Source organism: Hypanus sabinus, chromosome 3, assembly GCF_030144855.1.
Source record: "Hypanus sabinus isolate sHypSab1 chromosome 3, sHypSab1.hap1, whole genome shotgun sequence".
NCBI classification, from domain to species: Eukaryota; Metazoa; Chordata; class Chondrichthyes; order Myliobatiformes; family Dasyatidae; genus Hypanus; species Hypanus sabinus.
This window is the reverse complement of record NC_082708.1, coordinates 169,534,845-169,559,271: the sequence shown is the minus strand read 5'-3', so window position 1 is coordinate 169,559,271 and position 24,427 is coordinate 169,534,845. Positions and strand designations below refer to the sequence as shown.

General features: G+C 41.6%; 1 protein-coding gene across 1 annotated transcript; it reads left to right on the top strand.

Annotated features, from left to right (window-relative positions):
• The first annotated feature begins 8,779 nt into the window (after positions 1-8,779).
• On the top strand, positions 8,780-24,084 carry LOC132390879 (uncharacterized). Its single transcript, XM_059963417.1, has 7 exons — positions 8,780-8,924; positions 9,694-10,014; positions 10,214-10,312; positions 13,327-13,443; positions 13,539-13,578; positions 18,961-19,009; positions 22,998-24,084. Exons 1-6 carry the CDS (start codon positions 8,885-8,887, stop codon positions 19,004-19,006), a joined length of 663 nt encoding a protein of 220 aa, XP_059819400.1. The 5' UTR covers positions 8,780-8,884; the 3' UTR covers positions 19,007-19,009; positions 22,998-24,084.
• The last annotated feature ends 343 nt before the right edge of the window (positions 24,085-24,427 follow it).

The window sequence follows — 24,427 nt, the reverse complement described above, 5'->3', positions numbered from 1 at the left end:
CCTTATTAATATCCTTCCTGTAATTAGGTGACCAAAACTGCACACAATACTCCAAATTCGGTCTCACCAATGTCTTATACAACCTCACCATTACATTCCAAATCTTATACTCAATACTTTGATTTATAAAGGCCAATGTACCAAAAGCTTTCTTTACAACCCTATCTACTTGTGAAGATGCTTTTAGGGAATTATGTATCTGTACTCCCAGATCCCTCTGTTCTACTGCACTCCTCAGTGTCCTAGCATTTACCTTGTATGTTCTACCTTGGTTTGACCTTCCAAAGTGCAATACCTCACACTTGTCCGCATTAAGCTGCATTTGCCATTTTTCAGCCCATTCCTCCAACTGGTCCAAATCCCTCTGCAAGCTTTGAAAACCTTCCTCACTGTCCACTACACCTCCAATCTTTGTATCATCAGCAAATTTGCTGATCCAGCTTGCCACGTTATCATCCAGATCACTGATATAGATGACAAATAACAATGGACCCAGCATTGATCCCAGTGGCACACCACTAGTCACAGGTCTCCACTCAGAGTAGCAATCCTACACTACCACTCTCTGGCTTCTTCCATTGAGCCAATGTCTAATCCAATTTACTACCTCACCATTTACTACCTAGCGACTGAATCTTCCTAACTAACCTCCCATGCAGGACCTTGTCAAAGGCCTTACTGAAGTCCATATATACAACACCCATTGCCTTCCCTTCATCCACTTTCCTGGTAACTTCCTCGAAAAACTCTAATAGATTGGTTAAACATGACCTACCACGCACAAAGCCATGCTGACTTTTTCTAATAAGTCCCTGTCTATCCAAATACTTGTAGATCCTATCTCTTAGTATTCCTTCCAATAATTTATCTACTACCGATGTCAAACTTACCAGCCTATAATTTCCCCGCTTATTTTTTGAGCCTTTTTTAAACAACAGAACTATATGAGATATCCTCCAGTCCTCCGGCACCTGACTCGTAGATATCGACATTTTAAATATTTCTGCCAGGGCCCCTGCAATTTCAACACTAGGCTCCTTCAAGGTCTGAGGGAATACCCTGTCAGGTCCTGAGGATTTATCTACTTTGATTTGCCTCAAGACATCAAGCACCTCCTCCTCTTTAATCTGTATAAGTTCCATGACCTCCCTACTTGTTTGCCTTAGACTCCATTCCAGTTTCCTTAGTAAATACAGATGCAAAAAAAATTAATATCTCTCCCAACAACATACACAAAATGCTGGTGGAACACAGCAGGTCAGGCAGCATCTATAAGGAGAAGCACTGTCGACATTTCAGGTCGAGACCCTTCGTCAGGACTAACTGAAAGGAGAGATACTAAGAGATTTGAAAGTAGTGGGGGGAGGGGAAAATGTGAAATGATAGGAGAAGACCGGAGGGGGTGGGATGAAGCTAAGAGCTGGAAAGGTGATTGGCAAAAGTGATACAGAGCTGGAGAAGGGAAAGGATCATGGGACGGGAGGCCTCAGGAGAAAGAAAGGGTGGGGGAAAGCACCAGAGGGAGTTGGCGAACAGGCAGAGTGATGAGCAGAGAGAGAGAGAAAAAAAAACAACTAAATATGACAGGGATGGGGTAAGAAGGGGAGGAGGGGCATTAACGGAAGTTAGAGAAGTCAATGTTCATGCCATCAGGTTGGAGGCTACCCAGCCGGTATATGAGGTGTTGTTCCTCCAACCTGAGTTTGGATTCATTTTGACTCTCTCCCATTTCTTTTGGTTCCATACATAGCCCACCACTCTGATCTTCAAGAGGACAAATTTTATCCCTTACTATCCTTTTGCTTTTAACATACCTGTAGAAGCTCTTAGGATTGTCCTTCACCCTGACTGCCAAAGTAACCTCATGTCTTCTTTTAGCCCTCCTGATTTCTTTCTTAAGTATTTTCTTACTCTTTTTATAATCCTCAAGCATCTTATTTCCTCCCTGTTGCCTATACATATTATGCATTTCTCTCTTCTTCTTTATCAGAGTTCCAATATCCCTCGAGAACCAAGGTTCCTTATTCTTATTCATTTTGCCTTTAACTCTGACCAGAACATACAAACTCTGCACGCTCAAAATTTCTCCTTTGAAGGCCTCCCACTTACCAATCACATCCTTGCCAGAGAACAACCTGTCCCAATCTACGCTTTTTAGATCCTTTCTCATTTCTTCAAATTTGGCCTTTTTCCAGTTTAGAACTTCAACCCGAGGACCAGATCTATCTTTATCCATGACCAAGTTGAAACTAATGACGTTATGATCACTGGAACCAAAGGGTTCCCCTACACACACTTCCGTCACCTGCTCTAACTCATTTCCTAATAGATCTAATATTGCATCCTCCCTAGTTGGTACATCTATATATTGATTTAGAAAACTTTCCTAAACACATTTCACAAACTCTAACCCATCTAGACCTTTAAAAGTATGGGAGTCCCAATCAATGTGTGGAAAATTAAAATCCCCTACAATCACAACTTACTGTCTCCAGCAGTTGTCTGTTAACTCTCTGCAGATTTGCTCCTCCAATTCTCGCTGACTATTGGGTGGTCTATAACACAACCCTATTAATGTGGTCATACTCTTCCTGTTTCTCAGCTCCACCCATATGGCCTCGGTAGACAAGCCTTCTAATTTGTCCTGCTGAAGCACTGCTGTAATATTTTCCCTGACTAGCAAAGCCACCCCCCTACCCTTCATCCCTCTGCCTCTATCACGTCTGAAACATTGGAACCCTGGAACATTAAGCTGCTAGCCCTGCCCCTTCTGTAGCCAAGTTTCAGTAATGGCTATGTCAATCCAGGCCCTCAGCTCTTCTGCCTTTCCCACAATACTCCTCGCATTGAAATATACACACCTCAGAAGATTATTACCACCACACACAAACTTACTATTTGTGACTTTGCATGAACTACTAACATAATTTATTTTTACCCCCCCCCCCCCCCCCCGTTCCACTATCTACTCTGGTACTCTGGTTCCCAACCCCCTGCAAATCTAGTTTAAACCCTCCCCAATAACACATGCAAACCTCCCTGCAAGTATATGGGTCCCCTTGTAGTCTTGTAGTTCAGGTGTAACCTGTCTCTCTTGTACAGGTCCCATCTACTCCAGAAGAGGTCCCAATGATCTAGAAATCTGAAACCCTGCCCCCTAAACCAGTTTCTCAGCTACGTATTCATCTGCCAGAGCATCCTACTCTTACCCTCACTAGCACGTGGCACAGGCAGCAATCAGGAGATTACTACCCGAGAGGTCCTGTTTTTCAACTTCCTACCAAGCTCTCTGTACTCACTCTTCAGGACCTCCTGACTCTTTCTACCTATGTCATTAGTACCGATGTGTACCGCGACATCTGGCTGATCACCCTCCCACCTCAGAATGCCGTGCACGCGATCAGAGACATCCTTGACCCCGGCACCCACATCCGTTTTATACAGTCGAATTCAAGACAATGTTTAAAAATAGCAGATCTCGGCGAGAATTCAAAAAAAATTAGGACAACAGCCACTTCCCAATTGTGAGGCTTCTCTGTCTAAGAGGTAACATCTATAAAAACATTACAATTATTGGAAACTTCTCCGTCAAACATGAAAACAGCGCCCCTGTTACACCTGAACCTGGTGATTTCAAATGTGATGTCGGTAACGTGTTGTGAAGGCTGGAAATTTGACAGCTACAGTACTGTGCAAAAGTCTTAGGCACACGTAAACAAATCAATAACGTGAAGATGCTTTCAAAAATAATGAAATGAAAAGTTTCTAAATATCAAAAATACTATAAAAAGCGGTGAACAGTAAAAAAAAACTAAACTAACTCAATAAAGGCTCCTTGCCTTTAAAACTGTTTCGATTCTCTTAGGTACACTGTCGTGTAGTTTTATCAGAAAGATAGCTGGTAAGTTGTTCCAAGCATCTAGAGAACTTGCTACTGTTCCTCTGCAGATTTTGGCTGTCTCGGTTGCTTGTGTCTCTCCAGGTACTCCCAGCCGGCCTCGATGATGTTGACATCAGGGCTCTGTGGAGGTCAGACCATCTGAAACCATATAAAAATCTGGGGTGCCTGAGACCTAGGCACAGTACCATAACTGAGCAGTAGCTACAATTATCAAAGAGCATCGCTTTAAGTATAGATTGACACACAAAGAGACTCATTTCATGCTGGGGGCTTAACCCTAATAAAAAGGGTCTTTTCCCTAGGTAAATGGCGGCCATTTGATGGTTTGTCAGTCAAGCACAAAGATTTTGGTTAGCAAATAATTCTTTCACGTTATTCACAATTGTGTAAATTACTACTTCGTTTGGGAGCCGTAGCTTTCCAAATGCCGACAAAAGGATGCAAATGCATCAGACAGGAAAGGTGGGACAACATTTCGCAGCTCTATGTGGTTCGTGCCCGGCCCCGACCTCCGTTTCTGACTCTGTTTGTGCGTGCGTGCGCACGCGCGCACCTTCGCTCTGTGACCACGTGGGTTACCGCTGGGCGCTATGCTTCCCCTCCCCCGTCTGTGCTGATAGGTTAACTGGTGACTGTGAGTGACAATTTTCGGAGTTGATGGGTGTGAGAGAGAGGATAAGTTGTAGTGGCAAGAAGGGCAAGGCTGATTGGCCAGGGTGCACCCGATAGGCTGTGTCTAAGAAGGAAGGTGAGTTTTAGGGATAGGTATGAGATCAAAATAAAGGAAGAAGCGTAATGCTACTAGGTTGCAGGGCATAGTGTCTGCAGGAGCTACTGAGAATAGGATGAAGGACCAGGTCAGAATGGAAGTAACAAACTAAAGGGCAAGGATTTAAATGTGGTCAGAAACGTAGAGTACACTCTGTTGGCCATCAAAGAGAATTTGGATATTAAGTTAAAGCAGTGGTCTATAATTTCTGAGCTCCAAGGAACGGAACATGCAGCAGAAAATGTAGTGATTGGTGTTGCATAAGACCATAAGATATAGGAGCAGAATTAGGCCATTTGACCCATCAAGTCTGCTCCGCCATTTCATCCTGGCCGATCCATCTTCTGTGAGGATTACAGCAGTAGGTGAAGAATATTCGGGATTGTTAGTAAACACTTCATTGGCGTGGGACGCATTTCTAGAGTCACAGAGCACTACACCAGAGAGACAGGCCCTTCGGCCCATCTAGTCCGCGCCAAACTATTATTCTGCCGAGTCCCATCGACCTACACCTGGAACATAACCCTCTCATCCATCTACTTATGCAAAATGCTCTTAAGCGTTGAAATCGGACCCGCGTCTACCACTTCCGCTGGCAGCTCCTTCCGCTCTCATCCCCTCTGAGTGAAGCCGTCTCCCCTCAATTAATCATTGCACCTTTAACCCATGATCTCTGGTCTCACCCAACCTCCTTTGAAAAAGCCTGTTCACGTTTACCGTATCCATTCCCTTCATAATTTCGTATACTCCTATCAACTCTCCTCTCATTTCCCTACCCTCTAGGAAATAAAGCTCTTTTCAATCTTTCCCTATAACTCATGTCTGGCACGTTGAGCAAGTGGAAGAAAATGCGGCTACTTCGTGACTGAAGGTAATGCTTTTCCTGGTATTTAGACGGGATTGGGATTTTATACGGGCTACTCACACCATTATAAATCAATATACCCTTCACTCAGTCATGAGTAACATAATGATAGACCAACTGTATGAACATACTTAACAGACAATAACACTTAAGTTGATCTTCAATAGAAATCATTTAGGTAGGGCACATCATATTTAGTGAAGGGATCCGCTTTAAGAACTCTTGAAGGCTAAAGAACAAACTTTTGTAAATAATACAACCCTGAGGTAGGCATTGGAATAAGGGACTGTGTTTTAAGTTATGAAAATATCACAATAAAAAAATCCCTCAACACAAAAGTAACACATACAAAATGCTGGAGGAACTCAGCAGGCCAGGCTGCATCTATGGAAAGGAATAAGCAGTCGATCTTTCCGGCGGAGGCCCTTCATCGAGATCAGAATCGTCCTTCCATACATGCCTGACCTGCTGAGTTCTTCCAGCATTTTGTATTGTGTTACATAAAACAATGCGGCTGGGGTACAGTAAAGGAAAAGCAGAATAGAGTAAAACATTTTAGAAATTTGTGGTAACTTCACTTACTTCTTAACTATGTTTAAATCTACGGGTTAAACGGGATTAGAAATGGGATTAGAGAATACATTGAATAACTTTTTTTTAAAAGATCGAGAACATACAGTAATTTGCACACGGGCAGTGGTCTGGAGATCCAATCATTGATTTCTGTTCTCAGGGGCATTCCTTTTGTAAGTGGTCAAACAAGGAGATTTTGTAGGAATCTATAGTCACAGCTAGTTAGTTGATGGGTAAGGAGTTGTTCTTCCTAATTTGCATTTTATTTATTTGTTTGTTTTGTTGGGCAACAAGTACCAACACTGAAGTACATAACCTTAGCTCTGATAGCATCACGGAGTTGTGATGACATCGTGAAAACTCTGAAGACATCTGGCAACTCTTAACAAATTCCAAGTCTGGATACATGTTCGAACATTCTTCTAATAATCAGTTACGAAGTGGCTGCAAGCCATCCTCGTAACCTACAGAGTGGAGATGCCGAGTCTTGGCGCAGGGTTTCGACTGGAAACGTCAACAATTCCTTTTCTAACACAGATGCTACTCAGCCCGCTGACTTCTTCCAGTAGATGGTTTATTGCCTCAGATTGCAGCAGTCTCTTGTGCCTTCGATTTACAGAGTCGGTTGCTTTTCTGTTTGTGGAATGAGCACGTGATAGTTGCCAAGTAAAATACGTATAAAAACGCTGGACACTGCATCAGAAACACTTGGACCCCTGCTTCAACTCAATTTTGCATTTGAGGCATTTATATGTATAATAAATAACCGTGAAGCACGAACAGCCTGTTAAGAAAAGAGAAAACATGATCAGCCCTTGAAATTCAATCATACATATATGGAAAGACCAAAATTTCCAATTTTCTATAACTTGGCAGGTCTTAGCTTTATGGCCTTGGGGTGATGATTCCCCTGAGTTCTCTTTGGAGCTGTTGTATCAACTTGTTTTCAAGAAGCTACCAATGAAAGTCTTCGTCGAATCTTGCAACTGATAAAGCTACTAAAATCCACGGACATTTATCAACCGTGTATGAATTTTATTTAGTTTTTGTAAAGCATTTCCATAAACTCCCCAAATATTGCCAGTAAATTTCCATTTGGATACTACCAAACTGACAATATTCTGTTACATAAGTCAATTTCACCTGGCCGGCATGTATGCTTTTGACTGCAAACTTCCACCTCAAAGAAATACCAAGAGAAATATTATTCAGACCGCTTCCTGTTCACATAACACGGGTCCATTTGAGTTTCCGTTAGGTGTTATGGTTCACGGGTATGTTGACAATCAATATGTGATCATCCAAAAAAGGAAGATTTTACTTGTCATTTTTTCACCATCTCAGAATGTCCCGAAGTGCTTTGCAGCCCATAAAGAGCAACGCAACAATAGTTGTTATGTAGAAAATTAAGGTTTTGTGTCTGTTTTAAGTTAGTCATATAGACGAATTTTAATGTGCCTGTGATATTTTTATATCGTGAAGTGTGCTTATTAAAATACTGCCCAATCCATTGCCTGCTTCCTATGTTTTCTTCTTCTTCTTTAGTTATTGTGTCAGTACAGAGGCAGATTCTTTGTCCCACCATGTCCTTGCCAACTCTTGACCCATTCACATTAACTCCATTTTCCATAGTATTCTATACCATGGCAATTCACGTGCTGGTCCAGATACTTCTAAGATGTCATGAGAGTCTTCTGTCTCCATCACCCTCTCAGTGAAGCAGCTTTCCTCAGATCCCCTCTAACCTTCTTACTCCTCGCCGCAAACTGTATCCTTTGATTTGCCTTATTGTTTAGAGGCTTCCAGAGCGGTAATAGGCCCTTCCAGCCCAACTGGCCCAATTAACCTACTAACCAGTACGTCTTTGGAACGTGGGAGAAAACCAGGGCACCGGGGGAAAACCCACGCGGTCAGGGGGAGAGCGTACAAACTCCTTATAGGCAGCGGCGGAAATTGTACCCCGATCGCTGGTGCTGTTACAGTGTTACACTAACCACTACGCTAATATGACACCCCTAATACAAAATCACTATTATGGGAGAGATATCTCACTATCCATCCGATCTTTGCCTCCAACGATTTTGTATATCTCTGGCAGGTCCTCCAGCAGCGTCATCCACTCCAAGGGAAACAAACCCAGTCTGTCCAGCCTCCCCTTATAACTAAGACATTCGTTCCCAGTTAATATCACCATATATTTCCTCTGCGCCCTCGCCAATGCAATAACATCCTTCCTAGACAATGGTGGACGGAAGTGCACGAGATATTCGCCGTGTTACCCAACGAATGGTTTATGGTAATGAAAGCTAACATCCTGTATGCGGTTTTCACCACCCTATCTACCTGCGCTGATATTGTTGGGGTCTTGATCTATACGCCAAGGTCCCTCTATTCCTCAACCCTCCCTAGGTCGCTGTCGTTCATTAAATATGCCCCAGTCTTACCGCATTATCTGGCACTTATCGAGATTAACTTCCACGTGCCTTTGCTCCGTCCAGTTTGTTCTATTGTGACTGTGTGACAAAGGTATTTAAATTTTATTGTCATTGCTTTCCGACATCTAAACCAAAAATGCTTCGTGCTTCGTGCAGGTGGTAAACTCGTTTGGAATATATGTTCAGCGGAGGATAGGCGCAGTGCTGGTAAATATGTAGACGCCTACTGAGGCCGTGACCTCACGTCCTGAGGTGGTGAAGACACGTTTGCAGAGAGGGGTCTTTTCCCTCCGCCTTCAAAACGCTGCCTGTTGCAGGGCGCAAGCCTCCACTGTAGCGCGATGAAAATTATCGGATTCTTTCTCGTGGTCCTTTTGACAAGTAAGTGATCATTTTGAACCAAAGACCATAAACAGCCGAGCAGTCAGGCAGCATCTGTGGGAAGTGAATCTGAGCTCAATGTTTAAGGTCCAAGTCCTTAAAGCACCTTGAACCCAAAACGTTGATCCTAACGCTATTTTCTCTCTCCACAGATACTTTCTGAGCGTTGAGCCTTTCCAGCGCACAGTTCATATTTCAGATTTTCATCATATGACGTTTAAGTTGCTTATGCATTCTCTGAAGCTATTTGCAAATATTCTAAAGAGGGTTTTGCGGGGTGAGTTTATGTTCAGAAACGACATCAAAAAATTTGGCAAGGGTACGTTGTAAACCGAACCTCTGGGTAGGAACAGACTTTGGATCGAATCTTCTATTTAATCCAGTTCGACCTTTCGATTCGGTATTTTTGAATGAGTTGAATTTTCTGCAGCTTATTCAGGAGTATTTTGAATGCTCGGATTGTTTAGAAGCATTTTTATTATATACGAAGGAAAACGCGAGAAGGCTGTAGGCAATGAGGGGCGGTTGCAGGATCATTCGATAACCTTTTAAAAATCAGAAATGTGTCGACGGATTCACCGTTCGTGTGTGCTTTAGGGTGCGTTATCGTTTTCCTCAACATCACGCCCCTCCTTTCATACTTTGTGGATCTTGGTACTAACTCGCGCGTTAAGAGGCTTTTGCTGTCTCCCGGTTCTTTGGCATTACAGAGCTTTCATCCATAAAGGCACACTGAGTTTTTACGTTAATCTCTTGTTCTGTTGCACAGGCACCACACAAAGCGTTCTTCCGTCAGGAACAATGGTGAAGAAAGGAGAAAAGGTTGTCATAGACTGCTCACTTACGGCAAACGAGGGGGTCTATTGGTTCTTCCAGCCCGAAAACTCCAAGCTAAAATTCCTGCTGTATTTGAATGGCGCAGGCCAAATAATTTTTAAAGAGTACGACAGGCTCGACAGCACGAGATCCTTCACCAAGGTTTCTCTGATCGTGAATAATTTCATAAAGGAAGACTCGGGGAAGTATTATTGCGTTATGGTGAGGAACAGGAAAATGGAATTCGGTGACATGGTCGCTCGGTATCTGGAAGGTCAGCAATGGTCGAGAAACAATAAATTTGAATTTGATAGAAATATGCTAATTTTAACTCATTATGCAGTATTAAAACAATTATTCGTTAAATATTTTGTGTGAACTAAGTTTTATTGCCTGACTGGCCCACTGCTTTATTGTCTCTATTTTAACTGTCTTTATTATTTTAATAAATTTCCTTATTATAATAAACGCAGAGATTAAAACCACTCCGAAGGCAACAACGGCCGTTACTGCGACGAAAGTGACGACAACCACTCCAAGTGAAAAGACCTCGTGTGCACCAACCGAATCACGTACGTAGCTAAATTATTTACATTGAATTCTCCCGTCGTCGAAATATCGATTAGGTCCTCTCAGGGAATTTGCTTCGAGCTGAGATACAGTGATTGTGATATAATGAGATTTCCGATTGCTACCAGACCAGAGTAAATGAAAGTATTATTTTCATGAAGGATGGAATGCGATTTAACCTGCAGCATGATAATGCAACGGCCAGCGGATTAGGGCCAACGGGGCAAAAGGGCTCCCAGAGATATTCAAAATTAATTCATTATGCAACACGCACAAAATGCCGGAGGAAGTCAGCGGATCGGGACGCATCTATGGAAAAGGGGCCTCGGTTCGGAACGTCGTTTCCGTGACCTGCTGAGTTCCTCCGGCATTTTGTGTGTGTTGCTTTGGATTTCCAGCATCTGCAGACTTTCTCGTGCTTCTAACTCCATAGGCCCTACATTCCCTGTCCCTTTGGGTCCCGTGTCTGTTTCTGCCTCGCCGTTTACCTTCCAACTATGAAATGAGCACCGACTTACTACGTTCTGGAACCCCCCCCCCCCCAACCCTTACATTGAGTCATCCAGGACCCTCCACCACTCATGCATGGCTCTCATCTCGCTGCCGCCATCGGGTAGGAGGTATGGGAGCTCCAGGTTCCACACTGGGTTCAGGACCAGTTTACCCTACAACCATCAGGCTCCTAAATCAGCGTGGATAACTTCACTCACCACAACACTGAACACAACCTGTAGACTACAACTCACGTTCTCAGTATTAGCTATCCATTTATTTATCACTATTATTTGCATTTACAGTTTGCCTTCTCTTGAATATTGTTTGCTTGCCAGTCTTCGTAGTTTTTCATCGAGTTTCTTGTATTTCTGTATTCCACTGTGAATGCACACAAGTAAATGAATCTCAGGATAGTACTTGGTGATAAACACCTACTTTGATGATGAATTTACTTTGAACTTTGAAGGTCTCTGACGCTTTCGTCCAGTTCTTCGCCAGTCACACTGTCAAAATATTTTTAAGTCCCTTTACCTACTACCTTCGCCACCTTCAACCCCTGCTCCCACTTTTACCGCTCCTCTAGTTTTCCACGTCTGTCTACTCTGCAGTTGTGGTCTCGGGAAGTAATCGCCATAAAAACCACTTCATCACGTTGCCGTCAGAGAGACCGGCGCCCCTTCGAGCCGCATGCTAAACAAGTAATTGGAAGACTGTAGGCGGCGGAGGGGGAGTGGTCTTCTCTGTGACGCAATGGTTTTCCTTACAGATGGGATAGAAGCAAGGCGAAATGAGAAGTCATCCCAGCAAAACGCTGCGGACATAATTGTTGTCCTAAATGGATTTCATTTACTGCATATTCAGATCTGATGAGTTAACATTACTGTTAGTATACACCGGTGTGCAACGAAATTCTCTGCTCACGAGAAATTCACAGAGTGAATACTGCACATGGTAATACGATCCAAATACACAGCAACGAACACAAGACAATCAATTTGTAATCAATTTGGATAAAGGCTAGTGTGTAGAAGCGATATGAAGCAAAGAGTTAAATTAATCGCCCTATACACAAAATCTGCTGGAAATTAGTTTTTTTTTCAAAACACACTGCTGTCCCGACCATTGGTGTTCATAGAACCTAATTCTTAAACTACAATTTAATTGTCCGGTACGCTAAATGTAACGTTGATTGTACTCTGTTCAACTGGAAGGCGGCCCTATACTTTAACTCGCTGGATTTAACACGACCGAGCGGCGCACCCCATAGAGCGATGCAAAACGGCTTGCTGGAGAACATCCAGCCCTGATGGCTGACTGGTACTGGGAACTCGCCCTGCTGTGAATCTCCAAACTTGTGACTGGGGTTCTGGTGTGGCAGCGGCGCGCCGGCACGGAAACGAGGAAGTTAATTAGAGAGAAGTGAATGTACACATCACAGTCGAAATCGACAGGAATTTGGGGAGGATCGCATTTTCCAATATTGTGGTGTCACAAAAGGCGCACGCTGTTTGAAACTCCCAGCCAACATTGCTGGACACCATCGCTCAGCTGGAAGATTGAAGTGAGCGGTTTAAAATGTGGACTCACTGACCACTTTATCAAGTACACCCGTACCTAGTAAAGCCGTTAATGCAAATATCTAATCAGCCAATCATGTAGAAGCAACTCGATGCATAAAAGCATGCAGACATGGTCATGAGGTTTAGTTGCTTTTTCAGACCAAACATCAGAATGGGGAATAAATGTGATCTACGTGACCCTGACGGCGGAATGGTTGATTGTTGGTGGGTCTCTGGCGTTTACGGAGAGTTGTTAGCGAGGGTCCAGAGTTTACAGAGAATGGAACGGGTGTGGGGAGGGGGGGGAGGTAATCATCCCATCCAGTGAGCAGCAGTCCTGTGGACGAAAGCGTCTTCTTAGTGAGAGGTCAGAGGAGGAGAGACAGGCAGGTTCAAGCTGCCAGGAAGGCGACGGTAACTCAAATAAACACGTTTATGGTATGCAGAAGAGCTTCTCTGAACATATCGAACCTTGAAGTGGGTGGGCTGCAGCCACACAAGGTCACAAAGATAGTTAGCGATCACTTTATAAGGTTCGGGAGGTGGCCAATAAAGTAGCCACTGCGTGTATATAATTAAGTTTTTGGGGCAAGATGTTAAAGTTTAAATGGGGTGGTGGGAGATACCATAATGGCTTCCCGTCCCGCTCCTGTTTCCTCAAGACAATAGGGGAAAACATGCGAACTCCGGTTCGTTTCTAAACTGACTTCCAATAATTCCACTACGCCAGGTTCGGTGAAAAGCGAACTTGTTTATGCTTGAAGGTACACATTTCCTTGCTAATTTGTATACGTGTTTGATTTTGTCCTGCCTGTATCAGGCATTTCGTATTAAAGTTGCATATTGACAATTAAGAATCAAATGTGATCTTTCATTATTTAAATTGGTTAGATGGAGAAATTTTGGACACATTTGCTTCATAAGAATACATTTAATTCTGTTTATCATGAAACTTTTTCTAGGGTTCGCGAAGAATGAGGATAAAATGTCCTGCCATTTATTCATCTGGGCTCCACTGGCGTGCGCCGCCTCGCTGTTGCTTCTCGCACTGATCTTCGTCTCCGTCCGTTACAGTACAAGTAAGAGTTTCACACTCGGTTTCTCCGAAACTCACCCCATGAAGTAATTTCGCGTGACTGTAGTGCACGTGGATTAATCTGCTTGTGTTTTCTAGGGCCCCGCCGGAGACGCTGTCAGCATCAATTCAGAAAGAGGTCAGTATGAATACGGTTAATAAATCCGCTGAGTTCCTCCATCAGATCGTTTGCTGCTCCGGTCTTAATTCTTTGTTGGTCAGGGGCTGCTTTCCTATTTGTAAAGACACCGGGGGGGGGGGGGGGGTCCTTGACGCAGCACCTTATAACATCTAAGTATCGTTTTTGGAAGCTGAATCACTTTGGGGTTACTGAAATACGCACGCCATGAACTAGACATGGGTCACTTAGGTCGTCTGACGAAAAATTTAATTTACCATCTAGATTCTTTAGTTGAAGATAAATTTGCATTTTAATTGATTTCGAAGAGAAAGACAGACGCTGATGCTGCCAGAGTAAAACAATCAGGAGAAAGAGGGCAAATGAACTACAGGATAGAGATTAAAGAGAGCGGCCATTATGAGTTGAGGCCATTTTTTCCCCAGAGGAAGTTGGAATCGTTCCAGTATTTATCTGATACTTTTCTGAATGCTTCGACTGAATTTGTGGACACCTCCCTTTGGTAGCCATTCTTCATTAAAAGAAGAGTTTTATCTCTGGTTTGATTGTTAATCATTTTAAATCGATTTACTTTATTAGACAAAGGAGGATTCTAATAAAGTGACCACTGGGTGTACGTTCATGGTCTTCTGTTGTTGCAGCCCATCCACTTCAACGTCAGTAATGTGCGTTCACAGAAACTCTTTTGCCCACCATTGTTGTAGCCATGATTAGTTAAGTTACTATCGCCTTCCTGTCAGCATGAACTAGTCTGACCATTCTCCTTTGATCCTTCTCATTAACAAGTCGTTTTCACCCACAAAGCTGCCACACTGGATGTGTTTTTATTCGGGGAGAGGGGTTACACCATTCTCTGTGAACTAATTGCCTGAAATCCCAGGAGATCAACAGTGTCTGAGATGTTCAAACCAACCCCACCACCACTAACCCCCCCCCCCCCCCATCAAAGTCACTTAGATCACATTTCTTCCTCATTCTAATGTTTGGGTTGAACAACAACCAAACCTTTTTACCCGTGTCAGCATGCTTTTAACCACATATAACCATATAACAATTACAGCATGGAAATCTCAGCCCTTCTAGTCCATGCCGACGCTTACACTCACCTAGTCCCAGTGGCCCGCACTCAGCCCATAACCCTCCACTCCTTTCCTGTCCATATACCTATCCAATTTTACTTTAAATGACAATACCTAACCTGCCTCTACCACTTCTACTGGAAGCTCATTCCACACAGCTACCACTCTCTGAGTAAAGAAATTCCCCATCGTGCTACCCTTAAACTTTTGCCCCCTAACTCTCAAATCATGTCCTGTTGTTTGAATCTCCCCTACTCTCAATGGAAAAGCCTATCCACGTCAACTCGATCTTTCCCCTTCATTATTTTAAATACCTCTATCAAGTCCCCCCTCAATCTTCTATGCTCCAAAGAATAAAGACTTAACTTGTTCAGTCTTTCCCTGTAACATAGGTGCTGAAACCCAGGTAACTTTCTGGTAAATTTTCTCTGTACATCCTCTATTTTGTTGATATCTTCCCTATAATTCGGTGACCAGAACTGTACACAATACTCCAAATTCAGCCTTACCAATGCCTTGTACAATTTTAACATTACATCCCAACTCCTATACTCAATGCTCTGATTTATAAAGGCCAGCATACCAAAAGCTTTCTTCACCATCCTATCCACATGAGATTCCACCTTTAGGGAACTATGCACCATTTTTCCTAGATCACTCTGTTCTACTGCATTCTTCAATGCCCTACCATTTACGATGTATGTCCTATTTGGATTATTCCTACCAAAATGTAGCGCCTCACATTTATCAGCATTAAACTCCATCTGCCATCGTTCAGCCCTCTCTTCCAACTGGCTTAAATTTTTCTGCAAGCTTTGAAAACCTACTTCACTATCCACAATGCCACCTACCTTAGTATCATCTGCATACTTACTAATCCAATTTACCACCCCATCATCCAGATCATTAATGTACATGACAAACAACATTGGACCCAATACAGATCCCTGAGGCACACCACTAGTCACTGGCCTCCAACCTGACAAACAATTATCCACCATTACTCTCTGGCATCTCCCATCCAGCCACTGTTGAATCCATTTTACCACTTCAATATTAATTCCTAACGATTGAACCTTCCTAACTAACGTTCCATGCGGAACCTTGTCAAAGGCCTTACTGAAGTCCATATGGACAACATCCACTGCCTTACCCTCGTCAACTTTCCTCGTAACCTCTTCAAAAAATTCAATAAGATTTGTCAAACATGATCTTCCACGCACAAATCCATGCTGACTATTCCTAATCAGACCCTGTCTATCCAGATAATTTTGTGCATTGAGTTGCCACCACTTGATTGGCTGATTAGATATTTGCATTAATTAGCCGGTGTAAAGTCGCTTGAAGAGGAAGACCATTAGGAGTTGAGGCCATTTTTTTATATAAAGGAGAGGCTCAAAACCTTCCAGTATGCACGCCATACCTTTCTGAAAGCTTCTATTGAATTTGTGAAAGTCTCCCTCTGATAGCCACAGAAATATTTTTTTTAAAAAGAGGTCCTAGTTTATCTCTGGCTGGATTGGTAATCTATGCCACCGATCACTTAGTTTTTGAACTAAGTGCAATTTTAAAAAGAGTAATAAGGATTACAATAGTGCAACAATCCATTCCAATAAGCCATTCTATATCTTTTCCAGGCTCCCATTTCTTTTCTAAACTTTAAAACCCAGAATGCATACAGTAGGAGGCAAGACAATTTATTGTATGGATTTGGTATAACTTCCAGGCTTTTGTAGGAATTTCTCACAATATAAATCCCAAAATCTTATTGCAATATTAACTTCCATATGTGTGACACTATCTTCAGAAATTTTTACCCCCTTTCACCTGGTGTCTCTCCTTTACCTCCCTTAAAATGATACCATCAAGCCTGCAATGTTCTTCTCTGTCATGCCTCTCAAATTGTTTCAGCTAATATTTTCCCATTTCATCTGACAGATCTCTCATCATTCCACCATTTTTTTTCTCTGGAAGCTTATTACTAACTTTATTCTTCTGACAAATTTTCTGTCAACTGAACATTTTGAAATCAAAGTCATTGTCAAAGAAATATGTTACTAGTCTTGAACTCTGGGGAACACAATTGCGTAACTTTGATTTGTCTGGAAACCACTGTGCACTGTTAGCCAATTGATTCCATTCTGCTACTGTCCCCTTCATCTCTTAGGCTTCATTTTTGTAGCAAATCCAATGCATAGGACATTGTCATTTTCAAACAAAGCAATTGGCTGAACCATAGATTTATTGAGTTGGACAGTATGGAAACAAACCCTTCAGCTTAACTCTTCCATGCCTCCCAAGGTGCCCACCTAAGCTGGTCCTAGTGAAGAAATAAGAAATGATTCTTTAGCATTGATCTCAATCCTGGAGCACTTTCATTGATAACACCATAGAGGTCCTTAAGGATGGAAGTGATTTAGGAAGGTACTCTCTTTCTCAAAGGCACATGCAAATGAACAACAATCATTGGTTTTGCTAACAATGTCCATATTAGTAAATAAATATTTTTTTAAAACAGTAATCTTTAAAACTGGAGCTGCAAGAGGGTCATTGATCTTGGGCATTGATTGTATCAAAAAATAAATGAAAATGCCTTTTTAAGCTAGAGTTTTGAATATTATACAGAGCAATCTGTTAGTGAGAAATATTGGAAGCTGGAGTGAAACTTTACTGGTCCATTTATAAACAGAGGATTAAAACGTTTTTCATTTGATTAAGATGAGGTGATTGTAAAACTATCAGTGCTCCAAAACTCTTTGTGCTCCAAAAATGTACCAACCAATTGCTCTCACTATTTGCTGAATTAATTTACAGACTCAGATTTAACATGGTTATTGAGATTGAAGGAAATGCTACACAGTAAATTATAACATTGACTATATTTATTATAGCCTTACCTATATTGGCTGCTAGGACGGGTTAAAGCATCACTTAACTGATATGTATCATGAAAGGAAAAATATATATATATATATATATATACAAAGAGAAAGAATGGAACATGTGAGAAGTTAGATCCAAAGTTGTGTACCTTCTGTCTCTTTTTTAGCAAGAAACCTTTGGACAGGACAAGAAAACCACACTCATTCCTTAATTCAATTTATTGCAAATTTACTCCATTAACTTTTTGGAGTAAACAGTCTGCAGACCACTGCCTAATGCTTAAATCCAAAGATAAGCAATTTAAACTTCACAATTTCTATCTATTCTCTCAGTTCCACATTTCAATCCCAGGTAATAGTTTCCCATAAAAAATCACTGTATTGTCTTCATATGACCCATGCCAGTGAGTGCATTATAGAAATAAATGAAGTACATTTAGCTTCATTCCTCTCAATCCCATTTGTAAACATGTATTTATTTAGTTCTTTCCTTGTGCTCCAAAAAATGTTGATGAAAGAATATCAGTTTTATTACTGGTCTGTCTTGGGCGCTTTGTGGTTCAGTATGGGATATAATATACCACAGAGAGTTAAAGCAGAGAAGGTGCTTATTCCAGATGATGGCTGAACAACACAGTTATACATGGAAAAAGGCCCTTCAGCCCAACTCATCCATGCCAACCAAAGTGCCCAACTAAATGAGTCCCATCTGTCTACACTTTGCTATATTCATCTAAACATTTCCTATTCATATACTTACCCAAATGTCTTTTCAAATTTGTTAACCTGCCTGCCTCAACTCCTTACACCGGCATCTCTAGCATAAAGATGTTAAAATAGATAATATTTTAATAAAGTTAATAAGTTCTAAGATTAATATAAATGTAAAGTTAATCATCAGACATAATCTACTATAATGCCCTGTGAGCCTGTATTAATCTTACCCTGATGCTATCTGCCTTTTAGTGCATTCACTCTCCTTGCATCATTATTTAATAATTTTATATATGATAACTAAAGAACATAGCTTTGGGGTAAGTATTTTAAGATGATATAATAGATTTAAATATGTTACATTATGTCTCATCAAAAATATTTGTTTAACTAAGATATACATTCTGTGTTCTAAATATTCAGTAAATATTTACTAACACAGCATAAAGCAAGTCAATCCTGTTAAAGTATTCTAAGGATATTTAATATATATATAGGATCATGTTTCCAAATATTGCTCGCTAAAATGTGGCTTCAGTTTTTGAAAATTTTCAACTTTATCCTACGTTTTTACAGGATAAAGATAATTTTTGAGTAGAACCATTCATTTTCAATTTTTGTTCTCGCAATCATCATGTGCCACTTGCAAAACAGTTGCACATTCAAGGAAAATATTAACATTATTCTGAATTCATTTATTTATCTAGACCAATACCTGAAGATATTCGAAGACCATTAAATAACTACCATTAAAAAGTAAGTATGGGACTTCAGTGAAATGAGATAACATCTTAAATGGCATTGCTCAAATTGTTATTTGCGTTGCATGGAATAGCGATGAATGCAACAATATAAAAGTTACCTCCACTCCATCCACAAAACTTCCCGGTGGCCAAACATTTTAATTCCCTTTCCCATTTCCATTCCGTCATGTTGATCCTTGGCCTCTTTTTTGTGCCATGAAGCCTATCCACCTGGCTTCATTTTTCACTTCTAGCTAACCTCCTTCCCCTCCTCCCACTTTTTTTTCCTGTCATCTTCCCTTTCCTTTCCAGTCCTGAAGAAGGGTCCTCAGTTGCCCAGAACATCAACTGTTTATTCATCTCCATAGATGCTGCCTGACCTGTTGAGTTCCTCCAAATTTTTGTGCTTTGCTTTGAATTTCCAGCATCTGCAGAATCTCTCACGTTTGGTGGAGTCGTGTACAGCAGAATGAAGCCCCTCAAGTTTCATTGCAAACTTGTAGTAAATTTATTTGGAAAAGTAGTAAATCCTTAATCAAAAATACAGTTTTTGTGGAAGTAAGTAATGACTTAAGCAAGGCAAAACTGATGCATTATGAAGTGAATAATGTGGGGTAAGGAAAATACCAATATCAAAGGGCCATTGACTTTAGGTTTGAAGGCACTGTAGAAGTTCTGCTGAAGGCTTGTAAGTGAGAAGATGAATCAACTGGTTGTATTGTGAAACAGGGACATAGTAAAAGCCAACAAAGACTGATATATGACAGGTTGTGACTGGCAGTGCATAGATCAAACTACAGTTCTGCATAGTCATTTTAAAGAGTTCATTTCTGCAGTTTACTCTTGAAATTATGGAAACTTTTCCAAAGACATCAATGATGGAACCCATAGGATATGGATAAAGTTGAAGTCATAGCCATAAGTTCTCTTGGTGGTGGATGAGATTTGGGGTTTGAAACTCACCTAAGGTTTAGGCAGAAAAAAAAGGTTACTCAATATTTGTTATTTGATATTAGGTCTTTATTCTTTGGAGCATAGAAGGTTGAGGGGGGACTTGATAGAGGTATTTAAAATTATGAGGGGGATAGATAGAGTTGACATGGATAGGCTTTTTCCATTGAGAGTAGGGGAGATTCAAACAAGAGGACATGAGTTGAGAGTTAAGGGGCAAAAGTTTAGGGGTAACACGAGGGGGAATTTCTTTACTCAGAGAGTGGTAGCTGTGTGGAACAAACTTCCAGTCGAAGTGGTAGAGGCAGGTTCGATATTGACATTTAAAAAAAAATTGGATAGGTATATGGACAGGAAAGGAATGGACTGAGTACAGGTCGGTGGGATAAGGTGAGAGTAAGCATTCGGCATGGACTAGAAGGGCTGAGGTGGCCTGTTTCCATGCTGTAATTGTTATATGGTTATAAATAGTAAGTAAATAGCCAGATATGACAATGTGGTAAGGAGTTTCAGACAGGACTCTATGAAACTTCAGTTAAAACTTAAAACATGCAACAGTGCAGCACTGGAACAGACCTTTCAGCCTCCGATGTTGTCCTGAACTAAGCAAATTAGTAACCAAATGCCCGGCCAGTTTCTCCAATTTAACCCATTCCATAGAGAGAACGCCACTTCTCTTTCATCATCTGCTTCTTCTCCTCCAACCAACTCAAGAGTTCAGTTTACCTCCTCTATCTGTCCTATCCTTCTCAAATGGTTTTCAGTTTGGATATTTGTGAAAAACCCTTTTGAAAGTCCGTTTTTACCACATCCACTGGATTTCCCCCAATCGTCATTGTCTGTCAGCTCACTGAGATTTCGCGCTGCAGCCTACCTTTCTGAGATATGCATCATACATTTGTAATTATGTACTCTTTGTTCTCTTATTTAATTGCTGTTCATCTTTAATTAAGTACTTAAATATTTTTCCTACCGCAAGATGTTAAAATAGCCTGATTGTGACCACCCATGCTTTTTTTGATGCGACTGTTGTCCTCAGTTTCTGGAGTGGAAGGTAGCAAAGTAGTAGTTTCCTCTAGCTGTATTGAATTTCCCATTTTTTCTTATGATGTAGAAGGTGTTCAGCTTTGAGAAATTCCTTTAATCCCATTCCCACACTTATTTCCCTGTCATGTACTTTTGCTTGAAACTTTTCCTGATTCTTCTATATCAGGGAAATTTAAAATAACTACCAATCACACACCTTTGAGGTGTGGCAGAAAAAAAACTACAGCATCCAGGCAAACCAATGTTAACATTCATTTCAAGAGGACTGGAATACAAAAGCGAGGATGTAATGCTGAAGCTTTATCAGGCTTTGGTCAAACTGCATTTCAAGTATTGCGACCAGTTTTGGACCCTTTCCTAAGAAGAATGTGTTGGCATTGGAGAAGGTCCAGAGGAACTTTAAGAGAGTGATTCCGGTTATCCTATGAGGAGCTCTGGAGTTTAGAAGAATGAAGGGGGATTTAATTGAAAACTATTGAATATTGAAAGACCAATATAGAGTTAAGGTGCAGAGGATGTTTCCCATAGTGGGTCAGCCTAGGACCAGATGGCACAGCCTCAGAATAGAAGGATATTCAGTTAGGACTGAGATGAGGGGGAATTTCATCAGAAGGTAGTGAATCTGTGAAATTCAGTGACACAAGCAGCTGTGGAGTTCGAGCCATTGGGTATATTTAAAGTGGAGGTTCTTAGGTTTTTGATTAGTAAGGGCATCAAAGCTTATGGAGGTAAGGCAGGAGAATGGGGTTGAGAGGGATAATGAATCAACTATGTTTGAGATACGGAATTCTAAAACAGTAGAAATGCTGGAAATGTGAAATAAAAAGAGAAAGTGTTGGAAATTCTCAGCTAGTGGAATGGTCCCTGTGGAGAGAGAATAAGGATAAATCTATCAGAAACAGGACCCACAGATGCCGCCTGAAATGTCAATTGTTTCCAGTCTTAATTCCAGCAGATGTTAGTACTTCCAATGGGTGGTCAGGGGATGGGAGTGAATTTCATGGGAAATATTGCTTCTAAAGTCTAAAAACTTTTAACTGTCATATTATGATAACGCTGAGACTTGTATTATTATGTAAGACTTATTGTTATTATTATAACGCTGGTAAACGTCCAAAAATTGACAATTTGGGCCAATTTTAGCAGAACTTTCGTAGTATAGAACATAGAACAGCACAGGAACAGGGTCTTCGGCAGATGATATCTGTACTTACCACGACACCAATTTAAACTAATCCCGTCTACCAGTACGGTATACCTTCATCCATGGCCTGTCTGTGCCGCCATTCAGCGGGGAACTATCGGACTGGATACATAAAGGCTCCTTACGCCTGTCTGATTTTAGGCTCCGCGCAAATCAGTGTTACTTTTAATGTTTACTGTTTAATAATTCTAGGAGCATTCACCTCGGACATGGTTACTTAACCGAGGGCATTAGTGGATGACGCTGGTGCACTGATAAAGTGTCTGTCCCAGATTTTTGTTTGAGGGAATTTTAGTGTTATCTCTTCTCTTGTCGTGGCATTTGTGGAATAGCAGTGAAACTTACGATTGTGTAAATTGAAGTGTGAACCTAGCCTTCGTTTCTGCATGTAAATGACTGGTAAGAATGTATATTCGTTCCGGCAGTCTGTGTTGAGATGGCTCTTACAAAAGTAGGACAAGACTGCGCCTGCTGATCATTATTTTCCGCTGTTTCTGAAAATAGTATTTTAGAATACAGCAACGTAACTAATTTGAGTTACGAGGCTTAGCGGAGATAGCTGACTATGAGCCTAAGGTTTCCTTAGCTCTCTATCACTGATTACGACGATTATTCAACCTGGATATCTTTTGCTTCTTGGGCGACCAAAATTATCAAATTCCTTTAAATGAGAACCATTTTCTAGGACATTAAAGAGACTTACTTTAGGATCAGTCAACCTTTAGTGCGGCGCAGTCAATGTTTCTGGACGACAGTACAAATTTGCAATATTTTAAAGATGTTATTCTCCTCGTTGAAGGTTAATTCCGGAAAATATGCGCAGCGTGGATGGAATCATCTCTCCGATTTAGTAAACGGGACTGCTTTGGACTGAGCGTGCAACCGATGGAAATCTCCTCAGCCGGGCTTCGCGTATGCACATCATTCATTGGTTTCTCTTTTCGTTCTGTTTAAGATTCCTCCAGCTAAAGGACACTAACGCTTGTTCCATGAATATGCCGATAAGTGGACCAATGGTCAGTACTATTGGATTCCCTGAGAAGTGTTTAAGAAGGAATTGTTTTAGCATATGAAGCTGTATTTCCTTTTAGAATAGTTTTGTTTTTTATAATTGTGAGAAATCCCTGGGCAAAATGCAAATGTATTATTTCAGCTATTGGCGCTGAACAAAGCGGGCCCCTTAGCATTATATTCTGGGACCGGGTGGGGGCTGGGCATTTCATACCCGATGGACCGCGTCTTAAACTTTGAGGTGAGTCCGCCATTGAGTCGTCAAGTCACAAAACTCTGATTTTAAAAATGAAGTTGTACTAACAGGTGACCGAAATAATTGCTCTGCGGGGCTTTTTTGTCTCGGCACTTTAGAGAGTGGGGTCTTGTGAATTGGCTCGGGGAACGGAGGGGCTGAGCTCAGAGATCTGGAACCTACAACTTCCCCTCTGGCCCCGGAGTTGCCTCTTGACAGTGAAGCAGTCAGTCCTGGGGAGGGTTAATGAGGGTCGGAATATCAGAACTTGTGACTTTCTGTAAATAGATTTCCATTTCGTTCACATCTTTGTAACAAACTGGATTGACTGAGCTTCGCGCGGGGTTCACGGGCGCGCGGAAGAGGGTTGGGTCAACCAAGGTCGGGAAGAATTCAGACCGAGAGATAGCACCCGGTTGCGTCTCTATATCGTTATTGTGTGATTATTTCAATACAGCATAACGCCGCATTTTAGAAATCGCTCTTTTTGCCAGGGCTTACGCGTTGTTTAATAATCGTTTTGACGATTCGTTGGCATGTGACCTGTAACCTGCTCGTTCCGGTGCTCGCCGATTCTTGTCTTCTGGCTAGTTTGAAATGAGTTAGGATGTAGCTGTTGAGATAATAAACCGTTCAGTAAACCGCACCCTGTGTCGTCATGGTTTTTTGGCGCCTGCAAACCGCACCAGGTGACTGGCGGGGTGCATGTTGCAGCAGCTCTCGCCAGCCCTGCAAACCTTTCTTTTGTTTTTGTACACCATCAGAGATATATAAATCAGCTAGAAACGAAAACAACCGGCTCCACTGCCACTTACAATAAACGCGTGGGGCAGGCAAGGTTTTTAATTGCCCAGGTCCTTCGAGGAGCGTTGGATGGCTCCTGGCCTGTACTCACTAGAAGAATGAGGGAGGATCATGTTGACACTTATATTGAAAGGTCCAGATAGAATGGACGTGGAGAGGATGTTTCTTATAGTGGGGGA